General features: G+C 43.5%; 1 protein-coding gene across 2 annotated transcripts; it reads left to right on the top strand.

Moving 5' to 3' along the window:
• Window positions 1-1,453: 1,453 nt before the first annotated feature.
• PTGER4 (prostaglandin E receptor 4) lies at window positions 1,454-12,231 on the top strand (the record flags this gene model as incomplete). Of its 2 annotated transcripts, none has more annotated exons than XM_080933704.1 (3): window positions 1,454-1,951; window positions 2,403-3,334; window positions 11,067-12,231. In XM_080933704.1, the coding sequence occupies 2 exons, from the start codon at window positions 2,459-2,461 to the stop codon at window positions 11,655-11,657; spliced, it is 1,467 nt and encodes a 488-aa protein (XP_080789830.1). In that variant the 3' UTR covers window positions 11,658-12,231. The 2 variants fall into 2 exon arrangements, with proteins under 2 accessions (XP_080789830.1, XP_080789829.1); XM_080933703.1 differs by having other exon boundaries at window positions 1,872-1,887.
• Between the last annotated feature and the right edge of the window lie 12,689 nt (window positions 12,232-24,920).

Raw genomic sequence — 24,920 nt, 5'->3', positions numbered from 1 at the left:
GAGTACTTTTCTAGGCTGAAGTGAGCTGAAATCGGAAATACTCTTTGGTTCTCTCATAACTCGTTTGTTCTCGCCAAAGAATTAGATAAATTTTTTTTGTATTCATAAAGTAACACCAGTGAAGTACCTACTTGTCGCATACAAGATTCAAGCCACCTAATTACCCAGTAAGATGTGAAGCATGCGTGCTTCAGATGGAGTGAGGTTTTTCTAAGAATTTGAATTGCTTGGAAACCCATACTACAGTCTCTCCTGTAGTTGTTAAAGGGTCTAGTGACACGGTTTAATTGCCCCTTGCTGTTTTTCCGATCTTAAATTCGGTTTTTTAGAATAGACCATAATTAAGAAATTATCTTCCTCATCAAAAAAAAAAAAAAAAAAAAAACCGAACAAACTATAAACCAAAGAATAGGGAAAGGCAAATAGACCTTTTCCGAGTTAACAAAGAGGGAACGCCTGGAAAAAAAAATCAGTTTATTTGCTTGTGTTTCAAAGCCCTTCTCATCCAGCAGGTGAAGGCAGCCAACAGAAGCCTAACAGGAAAGCGGAAGCTGCTGTCCACACTTGTTTCAGCTCAGAAGCGCTCCTGAGGAAGAATGCTTTCTACAGTTAAAGAGTCCCCCTCAACTAAATCTCAGGTGCAGCTGTGGGCCATGAATCTCCAAAGCCCTAAGACTCTGCCACCTAAGCTAGGAGAAGTTGCAGTTCCGTGTAGCTCGCCTTCCCCGCCCCCGCTTTGGTGCCCTATTGAGCGCAGCTAGGGCACTGCCAAGTAACTCCTTTTATGGTGAGAGGATGGATTCTTCGTCGTCTCCCCGCCCAAGCCTGGTACCTACTCACCAGTCCACCCATGCCTCTGCCAAGTCCCACCCGGAGCGCCGGGGAGTACACACCCACGGACAACCACACACCCACTTCTCCTCCCCGCTCTGTGGCTCCGGGGTAGAGCCCTAAAGCAATTGTGCCGACATCTCAAAGCCCACGTGCTCGATCTGCGGGTGGAAGGTGCGAGAATTAACCCACTCCAACCAGCCAAGCAACGTAGATCAGACACTGGTCCCAGCATCATTCCCACTAAATGCCCAGCTTGGAAGTGGCACAGCTCGAGCCGGGATTTCCTGGGGACTCGGTCCGCGGGATCTCGGTACCTCCGAGGGAAGGGAGGCACTGAAGCTGCACCCGCAGCCCGGTGGCACCCCCCAACCCCACCCCGCAGGTCCCTCCAGCCCTCCCCAGTCTCTCCTCCCCGCCCTCTCACCCGGCTCCAGGGGTGGTGCTAGAGGAAGTCTCGCCCCGCCCCCTTTCCAGGTCAGCCAATGGAAGCCCGGGCCGCGCGCTGACTGTCTCCGCCCCCTCCAGGGAAACTTGCGGGAGGAGAAAAGTTTGTTCAGAGGCTGGAAAAGCCGAGAGCGAAGCTCGAAACCCGGCAGCGGGAGAGGAAGATGACCAGCCCCAGGTCAGAGCCCCAGGCCCAGTGGACCCCGTGCCGCCCCCAGAGCGCAAGGAGCGGCCTCAGCAGCAGCCGCCTTCTCCGGTAGCTGTCCGTTCAGCCCGCGGCTGGGGAGGAGGGAGTCTGGACCTACTCTCCGTTCCACCTGCACGCGTGGTGACAAACCTGGACGCTGACCCGCACTAGACTTGCGGGCTCTGCAAAGCCGAGACTCATCTTTGAACGAAGGAGGGGTCAGTAAATCAAACAAGCAACCCCAGACCCGTCTTCGCTGACCCATCCCCGCTAGCCTCTCTTGCTTTCCAAGCTTTGTTGAAAGCAAGATACTCTGACCTCAGTTCCGGAAAGTTGGCAGCCACCGAACCCCGGTTCCGAGAGCGGCAAAGGCTTGATAAGTTCCGCACTGCATGAGAAGGGACTGATGGCTGAGGTTGGAGGTAGGTCCAGAACGTCTGAGGCCTGAGCTTTGGGGCGCACCGGGTCCCTAACCCCACCCTACAGGTAAGTCGGGATGGAGGTCTTTGCGTGATCAGGCGCTCTTCCGGGAAACCAAAAAAAAAAAAAAAAAAAAAAAAAACAGAATGTCCCATAATTTTCCAAAATGTCCATAACTTGTTTCGATGAGAATTTTATCCACTCTGGGGAATATCACTAAGGAGTCACTTTTCCCTGGAGAAGGGTCTTGGTCATCTTGGCGAAGGATTGAGCTGAGTGTGGGGATAGGCGGGAAAGGCAGTTACCAGGTTATAAATATTAATGTCCGCAGAGTGGTGCTCTTGACTGAACGGACCCAGGGCTTGGGAATTTACGTAGCCACAGTTAGTGAGTGCCTACCGATGAGGAAGTCGGATCTGGTTGCTCTCCTTGTCTCGGAGGCGACACAGCGTTTTTAGCCATGGGTCAAATAGCTCGCAAGTGATAAATGGCTCATCTCTCCGTTTCCTCTCTCTAGATACCGTCCCTAGATCACACCGTGAGCTCCAAAGCTGCGTCCTACTGTCCACCGTCATGTCCGTCCCCGGAGTCAACGCGTCCTTCTCCTCCCCTCCAGAGAGGCTGAACAGCCCAGTGACCATTCCCGCAGTGATGTTCATCTTCGGGGTGGTGGGCAACCTGGTGGCCATCGTAGTGTTGTGCAAGTCGCGCAAGGAGCAGAAGGAGACAACCTTTTACACTCTAGTATGTGGGCTGGCTGTCACTGACCTACTGGGCACATTGTTGGTAAGCCCAGTGACCATCGCCACATACATGAAGGGCCAGTGGCCCGGAGACCAGGCACTGTGTGACTACAGCACCTTCATCCTACTTTTCTTTGGCCTGTCGGGTCTCAGCATCATCTGCGCCATGAGCATTGAGCGCTACCTGGCCATCAACCACGCCTACTTCTACAGCCACTACGTGGACAAGCGGCTGGCCGGCCTCACACTCTTCGCGGTCTATGCATCTAACGTGCTGTTCTGCGCACTGCCCAACATGGGCCTGGGCAGGTCGCAGCGGCAGTACCCGGGGACCTGGTGCTTCATCGACTGGACCACCAACGTAACGGCCTACGCCGCCTTCTCCTACATGTACGCGGGCTTCAGCTCCTTCCTCATCCTCGCCACCGTGCTCTGCAATGTGCTGGTGTGCGGTGCGCTGCTCCGCATGCACCGCCAGTTCATGCGCCGCACCTCGCTGGGCACGGAGCAGCACCACGCGGCCGCCGCCGCGGCGGTGGCTTCGGTGGCCTGCCGGGGCCACGCGGCCGCCTCCCCAGCCCTGCAGCGCCTCAGCGACTTTCGCCGCCGCAGGAGCTTCCGGCGCATCGCGGGTGCAGAGATCCAGATGGTCATCTTACTCACCGCCACCTCCCTGGTGGTGCTCATCTGTTCCATTCCTCTCGTGGTAAGTGTTTGGGGCCGGGACCCACTTGGCCCTTCTCCCGCATCCATCCTTGTCCAGCCTCTCCTCTTTTTCCCCTGATTTCTTGGGGGGAGCTTTCTCCAGTTCTGGGTTGGGTGACCACTTCAAGGCTTCTCTGAGACGACCCAGGTTTTTCCTTCTAAGTCCTGACCTTAAAGAGACTCAGCAGGTGATTTCCCCTAGGTCCCCCGAGGTTATTTCCCCAAAGCATGAGTTCTGAGGTCCCCTGGACAACCCCCTCCCTCCCCCACCCAGGTTCCCCTTATTGCCAGATGTTTTGCTTTGAATCTTCCCTGAACCTTCAAACAGGATAAGCTAGATGGGGGAGGGCGGGGGGGGGGGACAGCACATTAGCGTTACTTACTCTAGCGCTCCACTCAGTGGCCCAAAGTCTGCAAACTAAGGGCAATAAACTCAGTTGAATTCATTTCCGTAGGAAAGAGTGCGGGTTCAGGCGTTTTTTTTTTTTTTTTTTTTTTTTTTTTTTTTTTTTTTTTTTACTTCTGCAGGTCCTTTACTTTCTCCAAGATTATGCAGCATTTTAAAGTTAGAATAGACGAGATGCTTTTCCTTTTAAAAGCCTAAGGACTCACTTCCCAGAGGAGTAAGAGTGTCCTGCTTAGAATATTCTTGCAGACACATTCACCCCGCTCCCTGCCCCCCCTGCCTCCTTCTGCCCCTCCACCCACCGCCAACCCACCCAAAACCTTGAACAGACTCTCCAACTGGGTACGGTCCAAATTCAAGTTCCTTATTCTTTTTGCAAGCTAAGAAAGCACGAGAGACTAGTTGGTGTGCATTGTGCTTTAATTCTCAATGACCAGGAGCCGTGCAGTTTCTCCTTTGTGGGGACCCCAGTCCCCACCACGGTAGTATGTGTCTTGCTGGAACACTTCTAATTTGGTCCAGTGTGGAGCATCTGTTGGAGTCTTGGTGCATTCCATCTTTGAGGAGCACACTCTTTAAAACTGCCTTTGGTAATGTCTAAAATGTTATAAGCGGAGAGGGAGGAGCAGATACCTCTTAAGTTCCCTGCTTTTACATGCGACTGACAGAATGCACGAGAAGCGAATCCGTGGTCGAGCATAATTCCTCATCTAGACTTCATCTTGCTCTGAGTTTTATCTCATTCCTAGAAATCCTAAACTACCTATTCAAAAAGGGACTGCCGTCTATCTATGTGCACTGGGAGCGGGCACAAATAAGCAATAATGGGCCACTACTCTCCTTTTTCTCTTATTAATGCTACCAGGTATCTTTGATATAGAAATATGTGTGTGTCTTACAAAAGGGACTGTAAATGGAAGAGAACTTAGTGGCGGCCGGGAGCCAGCAGACAGTAGCTCCTTGTTAATGTGTATAAACAGACGTAAACATGACTGACCAGAAGGGCCTTTAAGGCTTCTCAGAACCTAATGCAATTTACAGAGTTAAGTTACACGGGAACCACATAAACATATTTTACCATCTGTAAGGGCAACTTGGAACAAAGGGAGATGTAGCCGGGAAGAGCTGAGGCCTCCAGCCTCTGCCTTCTATTTTATGGGACAGTAAAGGACAAAGTAAGTAGCCATAATTGACAGGATGTCCCCTTCACGGAACTGAGGGATCAGAGCTAGGCCGTTAGTAATGGTGCACAGGCTCTTTAAATGATTTGATTAGGAGTGAGCATGTGACGCTACAATTCACATGAAGCTACCAATAAAGTATTCTCCTGTGTCATCCAAACCAATTCTATGGGCTAACCTGGCCCTCGGGTTCAGGGCCATTTATGACAAAGCCTGGAAGTGTGTGAGGATCCAGAGCTGTATTTACAACTGGCATATTAATCACATTTTACCTAATGAGAAATGCTGCGGAAAGTCAGTACTGGGTGGAGCATGTTAAGTGATAATCTTTATCTGAAAGCTGAAACTGACTCAGCCTAGGGGCGATCATGCCTGTCTGAACCCTGCTTTCTTTCCTGAGAAATAAGTAACCAAGCGCATTAGAGCAGCTTCCTGCTTTAGCCTTGAGTTTGGGCGACACAAATCTACTCTTTCAGAGGCAGTTTAAATAAAGACGACTTCGACAAGTGCTGAGGGGCTATGAAGCCTGTGTGGTCACCCACAATGCAACGCTTACTGAAAGGGGGGGGGGCTGTCATGGCTACAGTCTTTCTTGGCTGCTTTTACAGCCCCGCCCCCATATTCTGGGAATACGTGAGATTAAAGCTTTGCAAACTCTCTGACAGTTAAAGCAGTTGGGCGCACATACTTTCAGTTCAAAGGGGACTGGTGAGAGGCCTGCCTTAACATTAACAAAACGGAGTGCTCATCCCGTTGGAGGGAAATGAAAGCCTCCGGGTCGTTTCCAATGCCTTGAAGGCCACCTGGCAGAGCAAATGCAGCTTACTTGGATTTTCAGAGAGCTGTACAACGCAGCGCGAGGACAGGCGGCCACTGCGTCTGTCTTTCGGACCTGTGGGAAGAAGAGGCTTGATGAGGTCTTACGGAACGGTCGATGATTTAATGTGAAAAATGAATTTTAAGTAGGGCTGAGCTTGAAAACTAGACCTGAGAAAGAGTAAGAATTTCATTGTGGATAAGATGAATGTGCCAAACCTGCAAAATTCTCCAAGGGCAACCTAAGCAATGAATAGAGAACGGGCAAGCATGTCATTGTGTCCTTTCTGCTATTAATAACTGATCTCAGGGTTGGGTGGCTGCTGCTGTTGTTGTTGTTGAAGGCAGGAGACTTCAGCACATGCTGAAGATAAATAAATATCTTGCATTCCTTTGAAACATAAAATTGCCAGAAAGTCATTGTATTAAATGCTGTAGCTAGATCGATTTCTGGTACTTAATGTTGCAGTTATGTTACTAATGTTGAGAACAGTTACAATTCGATCTTTTGCCTGGGGGCTAAAGAACAAGACTTCGAAAGGCATTTTCCTCCATGAGAAGGAAGCCAGACTTATTTTTGCTTTTTTTTCCTTCTTATTTGGAGCAACTGATAGTATGGCAAATTAATTAATCTTCTGCCTCAGTCAGGTAAATTTCCCATCCTTAGGGAAATAGTTTCCCGGGTTCCTCTGGTTGCTTACTGGACTGTCTATGAAGCCAGCACCAACAGCTTATAAAAGGAGATGAAAACTGTAAACAGGAACACTTTTTGTAGGCGGGCAAACTGGAAGTGGGCCCATTAAATGATCCCACGAGCAAAAAGCTCATGCACAGGTAAAAAGGAATGTTGATTAATTTAGATGCCACTGTAGCAAAACCAAGGAGATTGATCGCTTTTCTTAAAAAGTGCAACTATGTTTTTAAAAGAAAGGCCCTTCCTAGCAGCAAGGTTTGAGTCAGAATGTGAAATGGCAGGCCTTTTAGGAGCCCTCAGAGGACTGCAGAGCAGGACAGAAAAACAAGGTTCTGCCAAACCCAGTGGCTTGCTGGAATCCACTCAGAGGAGTGGGCTGATGGCCCCACCCGCTCTGCCCCTCAGTTTCCCAGCTACAGATGAAGAACTGGGTCTAACTGGATGGCCGGGAAGGAATCTTTCTTCAGTTCTTCTCATCACCTTTACTGACGTCTATCTCAAGCTTTGCTTTTATTGAGCATCTATAACAAGACATTTTCTCTCCGAGAGCTTAAGCGTTGACACTGTGAATCAGGTGCAAAACCACTTTTAAGACAGATTCACAATGCAGATATTGGCCAAGCGGGGATTAAGTAACTTTCGTGCAGTGAATGGTCAGTTAGTGGCCTAGAAGGAACAAGAAAGAGAGATTCATACCAGCACTTGGTTAAGAGCCTTTTCCATGACCATGTGTTTTACAGGGGTGTGGTAAGAACGTCTAGTGACAGCTGTGTCACTTCTAGGCTCGTCCAAGGCAGTGAGATAACAGAACACACAGAGATAGTGCCTTCCCTGTGCTTGGAGCAGAGCAAGTAACCTCTTGCTCAAATCCAATTCTAGATCCTGCCGTCTACTGGACGGTGTTCCAATTCAGACAATCAATCGTTCCATTGGTCAAGAGCCCAACACTTCAATTCAACGTTCCCTTCAAGCAGGTTGTTCTTCAGTATGTTTTTAATGTCACCCATCAGCCACACCCCAAAGCTGCGTTTTGCCCAAAGTTGGTGTCATCCGAAGGGGCCAGGTTTCCACACACGGGTTAAAAACAAAACAGTAAGTGATTAGATACCTGTTAGTTCTAGGTGTTGCTCCAAGCACTTTGAGAATTTATCCACAGCTCAGAGTGCTGGTTCACACTTTTAAACCCAGCACTAGGGAGGCCAGGGGCACAGAGCTCTGTGGGTTCCAGGCCAGCCTAATCTGCATAGCAAGTTTCAGGCCAGTCACGGCTACATAGAGAGGTCCTGTCTCAAAACAAAAACAACAACAAAAAAGCTTTAAGTATAAATAGTAAATACCTACACCCACAGCCAAACTATGGAAAAGTTTGTCCGGTATCAAATTGTAGGCTTTATACCACAGTATCACACATCCTTCCATTAACTTTCCTGCAAGCATGCCTTCTAGTTTTTGTTGGATCCTCTCCAAGTTCTATTCCAATGCTCCCAAGCTTCATGTCTTATCGGTCTTAAGAAGTTCAGAACCTTAGCATCCCTGCCAGCATCAGGCACAAGTTACATTCACAAGGTCTGCAGCTGCTCGTGGTCTAAAGTGGAAGAAAGGAACCTCGTTTGTATCCAGCAAGGGTTTTAGAATGTTGGCCCCTCTCAGACTCAAAGGTTCTGTTTTATCAGCAACACATGCTTCCATAACTGCAGACTGCTCGAACTTATGCACTTGTATAGCATCTAGGGCTTGCAGGAGAAGGGCTGTATAAAAGTCTCCTCACCTCCCACATGGTACTGCTGTGGATGGTCCTACCAAACCTGTGGCTGCTCTTCAGGGACAGGAAAACAACTGGCCTTTGGAGGTTGGATTCTTGGTGTTATTGTTTGGTTTGTTGGTTGGTTTGTTGGTTGGCTGTGGAAGACAGGGTTTCTCTGTGGCCCTGGCTGTCCTGGAACTTACTCGGTATAGTAAGTGGACCTCAAAGTGAAGCCAGAGATGCTGTGTTTATTCAAATGCTACAAAATGCCCGAAGTTTCTGGGTTTGTCTCCTTTTCTTTCCTCTTACTTGACACCACACTGAGGACTGGAGGCAACGTCAAGCTCGTTCCATTTGATTCCCTGAAAACAATTCGAAGGACTTTGGGGGATTGTTTTATATGAATTTAGAATTTGGAAGTATTTATTAAATTTATTTTGGAGTTTTTGGAATTAAGCCTCAGGCTTTATACATGCTACGCAAGTGCCGTATCTGCCACTGAATCATCTCCTAGCCCAGAATGCTATATTTTCTATTCATCCATATGCTACCCCTATGAGCTCTCGATGCCTGAAAGACACTAAAGGAACAGATCCTGGAGCCTGTGCCAATGGAACTCTACAGTAGAACTTTAAAATACACACACACACACACACACACACACACACACACACGCACACCTTGTTTGTATTCCCTTTCTGCAGCCGTCAGATTTAATTATGGCTGAAGATATGAAATACTACATCATACATTTTTTTTACAACATTGGCCTTTTAAAATATCACAGAAATTTGAAAACAAACTGAATTCCTCGTAGGTTCCTTTAAGTCACTACAGTTTTTTGTTTTAACTGTTTAGAAATTTCCTCTTTTCAGAGGTAACCGTTTCCTTTGAGGTTTTGGTGGAGAAGCAACCAGCATAAAAACATGTTGATGTATATGATTCAAAGTCCAAACTTAACCAAGATTCCGTTCTGAAAGCTTCTTGGGAAGTACCCTTGTGAAGAACGTCCCAGGAGATGCAGCACCAGCCACTCCAGAGTAGAGCAGCACTGCCCCCTAGAGGCTTAGCATGTCAGGTTCACACAAACCCTGCCAAGAACAGGGCTGCCCAGTGGGTTCCAGCCCAACACTTCTCTCACCTTTAGAAACATAATGAGGAATGTGAGTAAAATAGAAACCACAATGCTTTCTAGAGATGAACCCAATTACTAAAAATAAATTTTCAGACTGGTAGAACAAAAAAAAAAAAAAAAAACACACAAAATTTGTCTGGAAAATGGAGCCCAGACCCCGACCTGATATCAAGAAGATAGTTTGCTGAGTTCCTCAACACTTGGAGGTCTCTAGTTGACACTTCTTAGCCCAACACTGGGAAGATGAGAGAGGAAGATTGCCAAGGAATTGAGGCCAGCCTGGTAAAAATAAAACACACACACACACACACACACACACACACACACACACACAGCCTTCCAGGTAATAAACACATTGTCTGAGAAGAGGAGGAACTTGCTCAGCTACTGAGTTATTAACTAGTAGTTGTAAAGATTTTGTTCAACTAAGTATGCTATTGGCTTGTTCCGGCAGAAGCTCTAAAGCCACTCTAAGACATCATATCCTGCTATCTAGTTTCCCTGCTTTTTTACTTAGTGGCTTTCAAGAGAACACGATATGGATTTCATCCAAAGGCCATTTGACTCTTTTATTCTACAAGACTTGCGGTCTATAATCCTTTATCCAAAATCTTTAGAATTCACAGTCTCCTGTCTCCTACAAGAGTGGTTGTTAATATAGCAGGACAGAGAGAATTTAGGTTAGGTCAATTTTACAAACAAATAGATTTCCAAAACCAGTGAAGAAAAACGATGACCAGTGAGAACGCGGAGAAGGTTCTGATCAAGGATGGGCATTTGCCTAATTGGACAAATGAAGAAACGGAAGTAGAGTTGTATCATTGGCTCAGATCACCAAGAAGTAAGCTGCATACAAACTGAATTTTACAAATGATTTTAAAATATATTTTTTTTTAATTTTTAAGGCTTTTACACAAACTTCTGTTTTTAACACATCCGTGCCCTTTCCTGGTAAGCAGTATAGCCCGAATCATTCACTATTACACCAAGCCCCAGTGTAAGTCATCAAATCTTGTTACAGGCAGTCGTTTCTAACTGGTACAGGCTCTTCGTGAGGATTCTTTCTCCCTTTAAAACTTTTATGTCTCTTCCCTGACTACGAGAGATGCTTTTTATTTCTTCCTTACCTAAAGCAATTCCCACACGCAGGCAATGATTGTGACCCCAAAGCTTCACTCTACCTGGGTTACAAATAAGTTTTACCACATTCCTTCTCCACTGAGGAATGAGGACATCCCCTAAGCTTACGGTGACCCTGCTCTTTTCAGTGAACCATTGGGCTTTCCTAAAAGATGTCATATCATTCACTCTTCCGTGACTCTGCCTAGGAAGCTTTCTCTCTGCTGGGAAGTCTGCCCCTCCTCCATCAAAACCCAACGCTATTGCTTCTCCAAAAGGGCTCTTCCCAGGCCTGCCCACACACAGTAGCTGTACCCTGTGTAAACCTTTTCTTGGTCCTGTTGATTACTGTGTGGTTATGACTGATCTTCCGTCCCTGTCCTCTGCACTACACACATGTTCCCTGCCTCCAAGGAGCGTGGGGCATCTCATACAACTGCTGGTTCACCGTTAATGGGCTTACAAAATGAGCCTCTTTTAAACACAGCCACTGGCTTGTGTAAACTACCGTGGGAAAGCAGGCATTACCTCATAAGAGCGGCTACATCACGTCACGTTGCAAAGGTAAACGCAGCACTTAAGTATTTTGCCAAATTGCCTAATTACAAAATCTCAACGTGGATCTCTCGTTTATGCAGGTGCGGGTGTTCATCAACCAGTTATATCAGCCAAGTGTGGTGAAAGACATCAGCAGAAACCCAGACTTGCAGGCCATCAGAATTGCTTCTGTGAACCCCATCCTGGACCCCTGGATTTACATCCTCCTTCGGAAGACGGTGCTCAGTAAAGCCATAGAGAAGATCAAGTGCCTCTTCTGCCGCATCGGTGGCTCTGGCAGAGATGGCTCAGCTCAGCACTGCTCGGAGAGTCGGAGGACATCGTCCGCCATGTCCGGGCACTCTCGCTCCTTCCTCTCCCGGGAGTTGAGGGAGATCAGTAGCACTTCACAGACCCTCCTGTACCTGCCGGACCTAACTGAAAGCAGCCTAGGAGGCAGGAATTTGCTTCCGGGTACTCACGGCATGGGCCTGACCCAAGCCGACACCACCTCGCTGAGAACTTTGCGGATTTCAGAGACCTCAGACTCCTCCCAGGGCCAGGACTCTGAGAGCGTCCTGTTGGTGGATGAGGTTAGTGGGAGCCACAGAAGGGAGCCCGCCTCTAAAGGAAACTCTCTGCAAGTCACCTTCCCCAATGAAACGCTGAAATTATCTGAAAAATGTATATAGTAGATAAAAGGGCGGGGGGAGAAAGCACTGTTTTGGAATCTTATAAAATCCTGTGCAATAGACATACACGTGTTTAGCTGTACTCAGAAGGGCTGTCTTCATCTGGGACTCCTACTAGAGAACATTCGAGCTCCTGAGGACTCCTGGCTGCAGACTGAGGTCCCGAATGCCCAGGCCTGCCGCATATTGGCTGTCATGCTGATGGGACTCAAGATTGCAGTTGCAACTTGACGGCTTTTTCTACTGGACAGGAAAATGGCAGAAGCTATGCTATTTTCATGACGAAAGAGCTTTCTACTTGGCACATACCAGGGGCCCAGCTACTAGAAGGGCTCTACCCCAAACTCTGAGGACTACCTTACAGCTGACTCACGTGTCTCACTAAAGCATGAAATGTGAATTTTTATTGTTGGAAATATAATTTAAGGTATTTATGTTCTTCTCCGTGAGAAGGTTTATTGTTAATACAAGGTATAAAAAAACATATGATATGCCCTCTCCTGCCAATATAACCAGCTGATATTGTCGATGTTATTTTTTTTTTCCATAAACAAGTTCAGGCCAAGGTGTTGAAAACAGAGTGAAACTAATATCTATAAAAGATATAAATTTTTAAAATAGTTTAGTATCATCAAAGAGAAAAATAAATATTATTTAAGATGTGAAAAATAAACAACCTAAAATATATTTTCCAAGCTATATACAATAATGGAAAAATAAAAGCATACTATTACATTTATTTATCCAGAAAACTGTGATTTCAGGAGTACCTAACATTGCTGGTAAATATTTTCACCTTTGTCCCCACAAGTTGGTATTTTTAAAGATGTAACATACTTTTTTTTTTAAGTCTCTAGCTACCCATAAGGAAAGTGTATAGTATAAAAAGTCTGAGTAGCTTATTCTGTCCTGAAAGTCTGTGTAGTTTTATTTGTTCAACAGAATCTCCAACAGCATCCTTTAAAACTTAAAGTGAAAGACTTCACAGAAAGACGCAGATGGCTCTTTGGTGTGGTTTCCTCTCTGTTTTGTGTGTGTGTGTGTGTGTGTGTGTGTGTGTGTGTGTGTATGTCAAGAGACACTGACAGTTCGTGTAACTCCCAACAATACTGTACCTGTGTTCAGAGGCGCTTTCTCAGAAATAGCAAGCATGTTTTGTTGTGAATTGCTTGCTTGTGATCAAATTCTAAGCCTGATACTGATATGATTTTAAGGAGTAGCTGAACAGACTGAATTTATTATGGAGATTACAATAAATAACTGCATTCAATCTGAATCCCATAGTCTCAACTTTGAAAAACATGAGATTTTTTTTCTTGATGTTTTATTTTGGTTTTAAGGTATTTATGTGCTTCTCTGTGAGAAGGCTTATTGTTAATACAAGGTATAAAAAACATATATGCCCTCTCCTGGCAACATGACCAGCTAATATTGTCGATGCTATTTTTTTCCATAAACAAGTTCAGGCCAAGGTGTTGAAAACAGAGATAAACTGAGATCTATAAAATAGAGATGTCCCCTGAGTTAATTCTGTTGGCCCAATCCATCACCTGACCAAGAAACCATACCCTCAGAAAGTCACCTTAAGCTATGCTAACAAAATAGGAGGGATTGATGATCCCTTGATGAGGTAAATTAAAATGTTTAAACTGATTCTTAAACACAATTGTAAAGTAATGTTATTGTTAAATTGTCAAGCACAGTCTAAAGCCTTCAGTCTACTTGCTTACAAACATGATCCAAGTGGCAGGCAACCAATACTCGATTTCACCAGTTTATGTCACTAGTGGGAGAACCAAGGTTGGGCTTAACTAGCTTCAGGTTCAATATCCAACCATCATCACCAACCACTGGTATGAATATTTCCTATTTGCTTCCTCGGTATCGGTGTTTCTAAGACATTTACCTGCATATGTCATTCATAGAACCTGGGTTGTTTTGTTTTTTCCTTCCTCCCTCTGGCTCTCCTCTCCTCTCTTCCCCTTCCCTCCACCTCCCCTCCCTACCTCACCTCTCCCTTGCTTGACTCTCCTCTCCTCCCATCCCTCACCCCCCACCCCGTCTGTCCAGAATCCTGCTCTATGGTTCAGATTACAGAACTTGGGCAGCACACCCAGCAAGGTTCCAACTTAGTAGGTGTGGGATACGTACATTTCTAAATCATCCCTGGGTGACACCAATCCTGACTGTCTTAGCAATAATCTCTAGTCACAGTTTACTATCTGCAAATGTTCAAAGAGAGTTTTAGAGAGTAGCAAAAAAGCAAGACAGTATCTTTGCAGGCCTAGTGGCTCAGGGATTCTTAAGGTAAGAACAGATCAAGAAAGGAGCATGAAGCTTAAATTTCTAAACATTCTGTTACTATCTGAACTGTTTTCAAAAAATGTTGTAAATAAGGATTTTGTTTTACCTCCATGAACATGGTCCACAGAGATCATCCATCCCTAGATTTATATATAATGTATATATAACTTGACCTGTGTCCATGGAACAATCAAAAATCTCATTCATGGGTTAGTATTACTAGTAAGCAAGACATCTCATTCATGTTTACCTCAGATTGATGATCTAGAATACTGACTCGGCTTAATCTTCTTTACTGAAACAGTCACATACTACGACACTTATTGAGAATACATCCTTTAAAATGTTTTAGTATGTTCAACTAAAAATGCATCTATCACTGATGTACAATTCCCAAACATCTTGTCTTCATCATCCCAAGAAGAAATTACATGCCATTTGCAATCAATAACCATTGTTCTCAGCCCCAGCCCAAAAACCAGTACATGCTATTGATTTCTCTACTGCAAACACTTTATACAAGAAAAGTAATGTAATAACTGGCACCTTTGATGTTCATCTTTATGGTAGAATAATATTTCCATGAGCTGCTAATATGACATTAGTCAGTACTTTAACCCTTTATAGATCTGAATAAACAGCCCATGAAATGCATATGCCAATTTTCTAATCGATCAATATGCACTGATCTCACACTTTGGCTATTGTAAATAATGCTAAAAACCTTTTTCCGTAGAAGTGCTTTTAATCCTTTTGGGCATGTACCAGGGAATGAAATTGCTGTGACGTACAGTAATTCTAAGTTCAGGGTTTTGAGGCAATGTTGAACTGTTTTCCGCATGACTATACCATTTGACATTCCACCAGCAACATATAAGACCTGGATTTTTTTATAGCCTTGCCAACATTTCTTATTTTTATTATAGCCATTAAATGGGTGTGCAGTAGTTTAACTGCATGTCCCCATTGGCTGATGATATTTTCAAAGTATATACACATAGAAATTGGCTACTTGAATATTTTAGAGAACTGTCCATTAAAGACATTTTTTTAGTGGTTTCTAGGTACAATAATCTGCCAAGTTTGCCACAATGAATACTACAGGGTATGGCTTAACCAACAGAAATGTAGTTTCTCAGCGTTCTGTTGGCTGGAAGTTAAAGATCGAGGTGTTGGCAGGATTGGTTTCTCTTGAGGCTTCTCTTGTTGGCTTGACAACTTTTCCAATATATCCCACATGGCCTCTGTGTCTATTTCCACGTTGTGTGAAAGTCTCCGCTCAAACACCCTACCCCATTATAAACACACCGGGCATCTTGGAAAGGACCTCGTGTTGATATTCTTCCTGTAAATGCTTTATCTACAGTCATATCAAGAAATGTAAGAGTCAACAAATGAACTTTACAGATATACAATTTCATTTATTGTTGAATCTCGTATATATTTAAGTAAGAACAGCCAAGGAAAAGAAAGCCATCACTGTTCCGTCTTCTGGTCCATGGTGGATTGTAATATTTAACGGCTATATGGTAAAGACTATTGTGTCATTCTGTTCCTTGCTCGGGGACACTTGCTCAGACCACTTGGTCTCGGATTTTCTATGTAAGAAAATTCTGATTGTCTAATTGGCTGGTACAGAATCCTGTCGAGTCTAGTATGACATAGTGAACAGGCAGGTAAATGCAACCACCTGGGTCAAATTCGAGAAAGAAATTGTTGAAATGCAATGGGCCAGGAGTCATGGAGTCATTGGCACTTTCCCAAATAGCAAACAATTCTCTTCACGGGCTTCCTTGTGGAGACACAACACAAAGGGCCACGGTTAAACCCAGGCACAATAATACTAACTTTTTAGCCTTGAATATGAAATCAGGAAAATTCATGCAATACTAAACACTTACTTTCCATAAACTACCTGAACAAGATTCAGAATAAAAATTAATGATATGATCTCCACCATCCCCCTGCCTCATGCCTTCTGACTACCACATCCAAACCTGAGCCTGACTCTGAAGCACATGATCGATTTCCAGTTGCATGAGAACAGAGCTAGACAACAAAGCTTTACAGCAAAAGAGACAATTTAGTCACAGTGCACATGAAGCTGCCATCAGCCACCATTAGTGCTTTAGAGCCAAGCAAGTATCACATGGAGTAAAGGAAGAGAGGAAAAGAGCTCGACCTCTAGTTCTCAAATCGGCATCATCATCTCTGCCATTCATTCACTCACTCATTCATTCATTCAGTCAGTCAGTCAGTCAGTTGATAACTTGCTGTGGTACTCTCTCCAGTTCCCACCATGGAAAAGGGACGGAAGAGAACATGGAACTTACCTGTGTCTTAACAACATGCACTCACAGGCTCAACAATTACATGAGTACTCTGCTTTCTTGAGAAGCATAGAACAGAACTTAATTCAATGAGAACAGAATTCCCAGCATAGTGAAGAGCAGTAACCATTGCAGCAGACCAAGAACGAAGTGAAGCCACAGAGGGAGAGATTGCTATGCCTACGTTTCTGCTTTTAAGATTGTTTGGTATCTAGCATTACTAAGAAGGACAATCACAAATTCATTAAAGTTTGGGAGGTTTTGTAATATATACATAGCAATCAAAAAAATGTTTACTGACCCCAGGAAAAATAAGGAGAGGTCCAGGAAGAAAAAGCAAAAAGATATACCTCAGTCAACTATACATAGCAACTATATATATAATTACTAAATAATAAATACAGACTGAAGCAAATCATAATAAATTACATGGAGACAGTAGTAAATAAACATACCACAAGCAGATCTATGTACAACAAGAAAAACAACTACAGTCTTAGCTTACAAACATTAATAAAAAAGACAGTAAAACCGTAAAAAGTTTGAGAATGCCAAGGACACTAGAAAATTTTCCACACTGTTGGTAGAAGTGTGAAATTAGTAGAACCACCTTGAAAATTAACTTGCATGGTAATTTGGGGAACAAAAATGTACCAAAATATGTCTTAATGCAGGGCATTATAAGATACAACAAAACCAACAGTTCATTGGTTTCCACTGGAGAATGCTAGGGAACCAACACACTGTCTTTCAAACATTAAGTCATAGGAAGACGTGGACAGAAGCAAAGCTCACTCCAGTGAGTGAGGAAGCCCGATTTGAAAATACAAATGCTGCGATTTCATTTAATATGCAGAATCAAGGGGGGAGGGGGAGAGAGAGAGAGAGAGAGAGAGAGAGAGAGAGAGGAAGGTGTTGGGGTGTCTGTGTGCAGGAGGGATAAAATATACACCTAGAGGACCATGAGCCACCACTGTGAATGACAAGAAAACAGAAAAGGGGACTCCCTGGTCTGAGGGAAGGGGAAAACAAGGAGGTCCATGAGAAGGACTGAAGAACAAGAACAAAGTACAATGACATATATATGACAGCATCATAATTATACCTGTCATTTTGTGTGCTAACTTCCCATTTTAAATTTTAAATGAGAAAACAAACAAACAAAAATCCATTTCCTCCTAAATGGATTCACTACATAAATTGTTTCCCAGAGAAAGAAGATGCAGTTGATTTAGAGAGTCTGTTCTCAAATTTTTCTGGGAACAAAGGACAAACAGAATGAACTGTTATTGTGACCTCTAGTGAAATAATGGCCTAGACTGGAATCACCTAGGACACAGACTTCTGGGTCTATCTATGAGGCGTTTCTAGAAGCTCCAGCTCTGAATGTGGGTGGCCCTGGGCTGAATAAAAAGAGAAGGTGAACTGAGCACCAGCATTCAGCTCTTTCTGTTTCCTGACAGCAGACACCATGTGACCTTAAGGTCCTGCCACATTGCCTTCCACTCCAAGGTGAACTGCAGCTTCGAACCAGGAGCAAAAACAAGTCCTTCCTACAGGTTTCTTTGTGAGGTGTTTCATCTCTACAACAAGGACAGTACACCGGAAAAAGATAACTGGTCCATGCTGGTACATGTAACTTCCAGTAGAAGTACCCCAGGCCACCCCCTCCTCCCTGACTCCTGCTCCCACCAAATTAACCTGAACAACCCTCTAGACCTAACAACCAATTTATAAGCAATGTGAACACAGGAGGACATTAATAATCTCAGGTAGAATACAATAAGCAAAGTATAAAATATGAAAATACTAAAGAAGGAAATGACTAGTTCCTTTTTAAAATAATGGGGGGACCAGAGGTAGAAGGTAAGTAGTCGCTATTGCTGAAGACACCATGTACCCCAGAAACAATGCGTAGAGACCCCTGAGGTGGAATGACCTGAGTGTCCCCTCCTTGGCACCAGAAGGCACCATGCAAGCTTCCAAAGCAGGGAGGCAACCAGCAGCCCTCCAGCTAGATGTCGACGAAGGGCATCAATGAGCAACGGGGCATGGTAACCCTGACGGTGCAGAGGCAGCACACAGCGCTCCAATTAAACTCAAGATCCACTCAACAAAAGGGAAGCCGGGCCTGGCACTGGGAACATAGCCAACTACTCGGGAGTAGGGAGGTCGTAGCTCTTAGAAGAGAACCACGTACAATCACCACTTTAGTAAACCAGCAATTTCCCTAACTACGCTCTATAAAGATTTGTGCTTAGACCCAAAGGTAAGTACAGTCCTCACCCCTCCTCTCAAGGAAACTTCTCTCTGCAACAGATAAAGACCATTACAGAAAAATCATCACCAACTAAAATGCAGAGCTGTGGAGCCCAATCCTAATGAAAAATATATCTACAAAACACTACTGCATCTAAAGCTCTGGGAACACTGCAGAAAAGGGAGCAGAAAGATACTTAAGAATCAGATCACGCTAGAGATGGCTCAGCAGTTAAGAGCACTGGCTGCTCTTCCAGAGGAGCTGGGTTCAATTCCCAGCATCCATAGGGAAGCTCATAGCTGTCTGTAATTCCAGTTCCAGGGAACTGACACCACCCTCACAGGCAAACGTGCAAGCAAAACACTGGGGCACATAAAAACAACAACAACAAAAGATCGAGGGATTTGTTGCAAGATCATGACTCCTAGAAGCATCGGAAATGACATCTACAAAGCCCCACCAACAGGAGTGACCAAACAGAAGCAGGACAAGGATGACACCAACAGACATGCCATACTGGACAGGGGAAAGCACACAGGCCTCACTCCTACAAAAGCAACTACAGGCAACTGAGGAAAGCTAGGAGCAAAGGTGTCTTTCCTCAGGGAAGAACACACAAACTGGTTGTCTAGAGTCAAATGCATTAAAAACGCACAAGTAATACTTACAAGTAACACTATACAGACTGCATAATTTTATTTTAAAATTTGTGTATGTCGTATATGCTTACACACACACAGATAGACACACACACAGAGTTAGTGAAAAGAAGCCATGAAATTGCAGGAGAACTGGGAGAGGTATATGATTGTTTAGAGGAAGGGAAAGAGATGTTGCTGTATGTTATAATATCAATTTTAAAAAAAAAGTGGTGGGAGATAGGAAGGAGACTTTCAAATAATAAAGAGCTGTAAGACATATCAATGAAGGGGCTGGAGAGATGGCTCAGTGGTTAAGAGCACTGACTGCTCTTCCAGAGGTTCTGAGTTCAATTCCCAGCAATGACATGGTGGCTCACGACCATCTGTAATGGGATCTGATGCCCGCTTCTGCTGTGTCTGAAAACAGCTATAGTGTACTCATACACATAAAATAAGTCTTTAAAAAAACAAGACATATCAACGTGGCCATGAGTGGGCTTTCTCAGAGCTTCAGTGGTGTCATTCAGTGTCACATAATACCTGCATTATAGCAATTTTTAAAACTAAATTTGTAATTAAACATCTCCCAAAGGAAATTCCAGGCCTAAGTGACTTCGTGTGAAATTTCTATGAAGTATTATAGAAAGAATAATAAAATCTATAAAACGTTCTAAGAAAAGTAGGCAGAGATACTTCTCTTTTTAGGGTGCTCAGCACAATTCTTACTTGAAAACTGTACACAGACATTAAAAAAGACTACAAGCCAATATCCTGTTATGAACAGACACAAAAATCCTTAATGTAATATTATGAAATTGAATAGAGTGGTACTTAAAATGGATAATCTATCATGACTCAGGAAAGTTTATCCCAGAAATGTAATTGATTTAACATTTGTAAAGTAACTATACCTTATCACAAAAAGACATAAGTGACTTTTATGTTATTTATTTATTTACATTTATACTTGTTTATTTATTGAGGCAGGTCTTGCTCCAGCTCCTAGATACCACAATGGTGCCTCCACTACCAAGTACTGAGAAGACAAGCCTATGCCAGGTTGGAATGAACTATTTTTCTAAGAACAATGTTAGACATCAAAAACTGAACCTCGGCTTTTACTATATTTTACATATAAAATGAACTTAACAAACAAAACTAGCCACAAAAAGCTAAAACTAAAAAAATATGTAGCAGAAAATAGAGAAATTCTTTGTGACTTAGAATGGATCGCTCACCACGCAAGAACAACTGAAAAAGAAGGGGGGAAAAAACATATAGACTGCCTTCATTAGAGACTAGTGTCCACCTTCTGAATAGTGTTGGAAGAAGATGACAGGAGAGAAAGTATTCACAACAGCAACTCATAAGGAATTTTATCCAGTGTTAGTTCTACAACTGAGTAAGAAAACCAAGATTTAAAGTGGGGAAGTTTGAATCTATACTTCTCCCCAACGCATAACATCGGTACATCCATGAACAACAGCACCAGGCACTGAGACGCAGGCCAACCGGAAGTGCTTATCTACCCTGGGGCTCAACCCCCAGCATCCTGTGAAACAGGTGTAATGGTCCACACCGCCTATAATCTCAAAACCTGAAAAGAAAAGAGAAGTCAGTAGTTCAAGTCCGTCCCTAACTGCATGGCAAGTTCAAAACTGGCTTAGTCAGACACATGATACTGTGTCAGAAACAAAAGAGAAAAAAAAAAGGAAGAAATGCAACCACACATCACCAGGGAATGTGTAGTGTACTTAGAACAAAACATCCACTAGGCTGGCTAAAATGGTAAAGATGAGCAATCCCAAGACTGACAAAGGTGTAAGAAAAACACTTCTTCAGCAACTGCTGGTAAATACAATGTGAGGAGAACTTCGGGAAAGTTTGGGAGAGCTTTAAAAGTTTCATATAAGTTCCACATACAGCAGGAGTCAGTCTTAATCGTATCCACTTAGGATAAAGAAAGCAATGCACATATCCATAAACAGAATGAATAATTTGTACACAGCAGCTTTACTCCTAACAAAGCAAAACCACAGAACTGTTCATCTGACCAATGGCTGTATGTCCCTATTAGAGAGTAAGGCGCAGATGTTACTGGAATATGCAGTGACACAGATCAGTCTGAGCACAGAACTTCTAATATGCCAGGCATCAGAGTAATACCTTATGATCTATGTGCTTATAACCTATAAAAGTGAAGTCTAACTCAGAGCCTCAGGAAGCAGATAGCGTACTGGGGTAGAGGTGAACTAGAATGCTTAAACTGTTTGGAGACTTTTTGGGTGGATACGGAACTACGCATGGTAGCAGTGACAACTATGTTTGTCGGCACGTGTCAACACTTTTCAATCTGCAAAATAAAAAAAAAAGTGGTTGCCTTTCCGTATATCTAAATTATAATCACAGAATACAAAAGTGGGTACAGGGTATTCAAGGGCACTCTACACCCCTCCCTTCAGCTCTATTTACCACTGTACCAAGCAGTAGACCTTTACGTAGTAGAAGCCAATCTTCCTGCTGCCCTGTAACTAACATTATTCATTTTCAATAAAAATTCCATGCTTAAAAAAGAAGCAAAAGTTAGGATTTCTCCAGTTATTTTTACTAAGTTTCATGCTTACTCTTTATCAGTATTTCAGGAGTCCTAACTGATCCTAAACACGTGCAAAGTAAATACTAGTATTTAAAGGTGCTCTGTGGCCTCTGAAGTACCTAAGAGAAGACCTGGGGCATGGAGATTAAACCACAGGACTGCATGTAATGGCCAAGTGATTCTGAACCTGGAGCTAGAGAGACCTCACAGATCTGCTGGCAGTTCTGAAGCAGGGGTGTCGGTCTTCCCAACCCCCCACCGCTCATCTTTACTGCTCCCCTTCAGTGTAGCTGGGAGGAGACATGGCCAACTCAGAGAAACAGGAGAAAGAGACCAGTAAATCCTGCCCTTCATCTCCCAGGGAGGTGTGAGGCAGATCAGGATTCCTCGGTAAATGGACTTTCTAAGAAGCAAGATGAAAAGGAATTTACTCTTACCTAACCCACTTTCCCAACAAAGTTGGTTCACACTCATCAGCTTTCCCACCACCCTCCAAGTACAACACAGGTAGTTCACACGTAACGCTCACTGAGGAACTGTATACTGGCCAAAGGGCCACCACGGCTCCGGAGTTCACTCAAATAGCCCTATTCAATTTCGCACGTGGCTGAGGGACTTCAGATAAAAATCTTCACGTAAATTTACTTCAGTAAGAGGTAATTTACAAACTGCCATGCTTTGTGACTGGTTTTAAAAGTGCGTTTCTCTAGCCTACAATGCCAACACATCTCAGACAACCCCATGTCAGCACACACACTGAGGATGGTTGTGTTAGCTCCTGCTCATTTAGACATATGCCGTGTCATGAAACCCCAGCCCAGAATGTCTGTTACAGAGTGCCATTTGAAGGGTTTCTGACTGAAGGAAATTTAAGAGCTGATTAATAATTAATTCTCTTACTGCTGGGAAAGAGAAGCCAGCCTGTGAGTCACCGTGTAAAGTATAAGCTGCAAACTGTCCGGGCTGAGCTGTCCTGCTACCGTCATGAAAATACCAGTTTTCTAAGACAACTCTTTTTATCGCCTCATGGGTTTGAGCTAATAGCAACTTAAAATATTTACCTGCTTCTGCCATCAGCAGCCTGTTCTGTGCAAAGGCTCCAGCTGCAGTAGACAAGAGCACTGACGGCCTCCCTCGTAACGTTCCAACCCTGTTAGATTTAAGATCCGACCTTTACACCCTAGACACCTGCATCCTAGATATTAACGTGAGCCTCACGTTTTCAGGTATGGTCTTAATGTGTAATGCTCTAATAAGTATCTATACCATACAGTTTTAAGAACAGAACAACACAAGTCATAGTCAATGGGATCTTAACACTAATACTGTTGTTTATGATTATTCATTAAACATAATTATATCGTTATGAGTGTCATTTTCTCCAGACTCATAAAATTTTAGTCTTATTAGAATTTAGAGCTTAGGAAACTTTTACTCACACCCCAGCAAAATAACAGATGTGTGTTTCTCTTCTAGCATGGAATGTTAGCTGAAGTACTTTTTGGGGTCTGGAGAGCTGAACCTTTCCTCATTCTTCATAACTCAGTCCTTCCCCCATCTTATGTCTATGTGCATCTGACACATGGGTAGTAGAGAAACCAGCATAGCTTACCAATACCAAGACAGTTAGACAGCAGGTTCATCAGCTGGGAAGCAACGTGCAGGCTATGTGTAGGCTCGCCTCTCCTAAGGTTAAGGCACACTCTATGCCAAGGACAATCTCGAACTTACAACCATCTTCCAGTATCCCAAGCAGTAACTTCACTCAGATAAAAAACTATAAAAATCTTTTCAAAATTCTGAAGAAGTGAGAAGTGCTTCCAAACTAAGACATGCTCTTCCTAGAATTAGCTAGCTAGCACGTGCAAGGAACCATGTGAAGTGTTCCATGTATACTTCTACATAGGAAAAAAATATGCCAATCTAAATCTAAGAAGAAAATCTCCAAAACACAGGGGGAAAACTATTCACAGATATTCGTAACATATCAAATATGATACTCAATCTCTAGGCATCTAGCTACTCTCTGAGACTATCCCTTGTTATTTAACAAAATAATTTTTTTTAATTTTTCTAAAACTCTCTTCTAATTATCTGGAGATATAATTTGGGGGTAGAAATATAATACTTTTTAATGAAGCTGCCGATTCCCTAACTCTGGAAGAAAAACTAGTGAACATTCCTCTAAAATACTTCAAAGAATAACCCTCGTAAAAATGCAGACCATATTTATGTGTTGCAATAGTTTTTGCTTTGATTACATAACAGCAGAGGTAATTTTTGTCTCTAAACGAAAGCTCCATCAATGACAACCGCCTGAGTATCAGGATGCACAGCACCTGACAGCTGCACGTGTATGCTACAGCATCTGCTAGGAAAAGAGTACGCCACGGCAACAACTGCATAGGTTTCTGACTGCGACTGAGAATTTCTTGAGTTGTTTTATTTTCAACTGTTTTTGTTTTGTTCTGAGGCAAGGGCTTGCTGTGTTGCCCAGACTGGCCTTGAACTTACAACTCTCCTGCCTTAGCCTCCTCCATGCTGGGATTATAGGCATTTGCTACCACACCTGACACTGAACTGCTTCCTTACCATATCCCTCTCATACATGGGATTATATACTAATCACATCCCAGCTCCTTGATTGTTAGTCACATACTGATACTCTAATAACTCTGCCTTTTTACTGTTAGAAAAATGTTATACTTAATTGAAATTATAACTGTTTTTTTTTTTCATTTCACTGAATAGTTTCAAAAACGAACAAAAAAGCTATTTAGAAAGATGTTTATGAATTGTTCACTGCAAAGTTACAAACAAGCAGTATTAGTCAGCTGTGGTAGATCATACCTGTGTTCCCAGTGGCTCAAATGCTGAGGCAGGAAGATAACCTTGAGGCTAGCATGGGCCAAAAGTAAGGACTTGTTGCTAAAAATCAAAAGCTAAAAAGGGAAGAAATGTTTTCAAGGTCCTTTGTACTTTCAAAAATAGGAAAAAAGAGGTGTGAGGATCTAGCTCATCAGTGGGGTGCTAATCCAGTGTGCTAGTTTAGGTTAGCCTCCCCACCCAAAAGAAAAAAAAAAAAGAAACTTTAACCAGGAGGGAAAAAAGGAAAAGAAACTCTAACCAGGA

This window comes from Micromys minutus (genome assembly GCF_963924665.1).
Source record: "Micromys minutus genome assembly, chromosome: 20".
Taxonomy (NCBI): domain Eukaryota; kingdom Metazoa; phylum Chordata; class Mammalia; order Rodentia; family Muridae; genus Micromys; species Micromys minutus.
The sequence above is the reverse complement of the archived record's forward strand: the minus strand, read 5'-3'. Positions and strand labels throughout refer to the sequence as shown.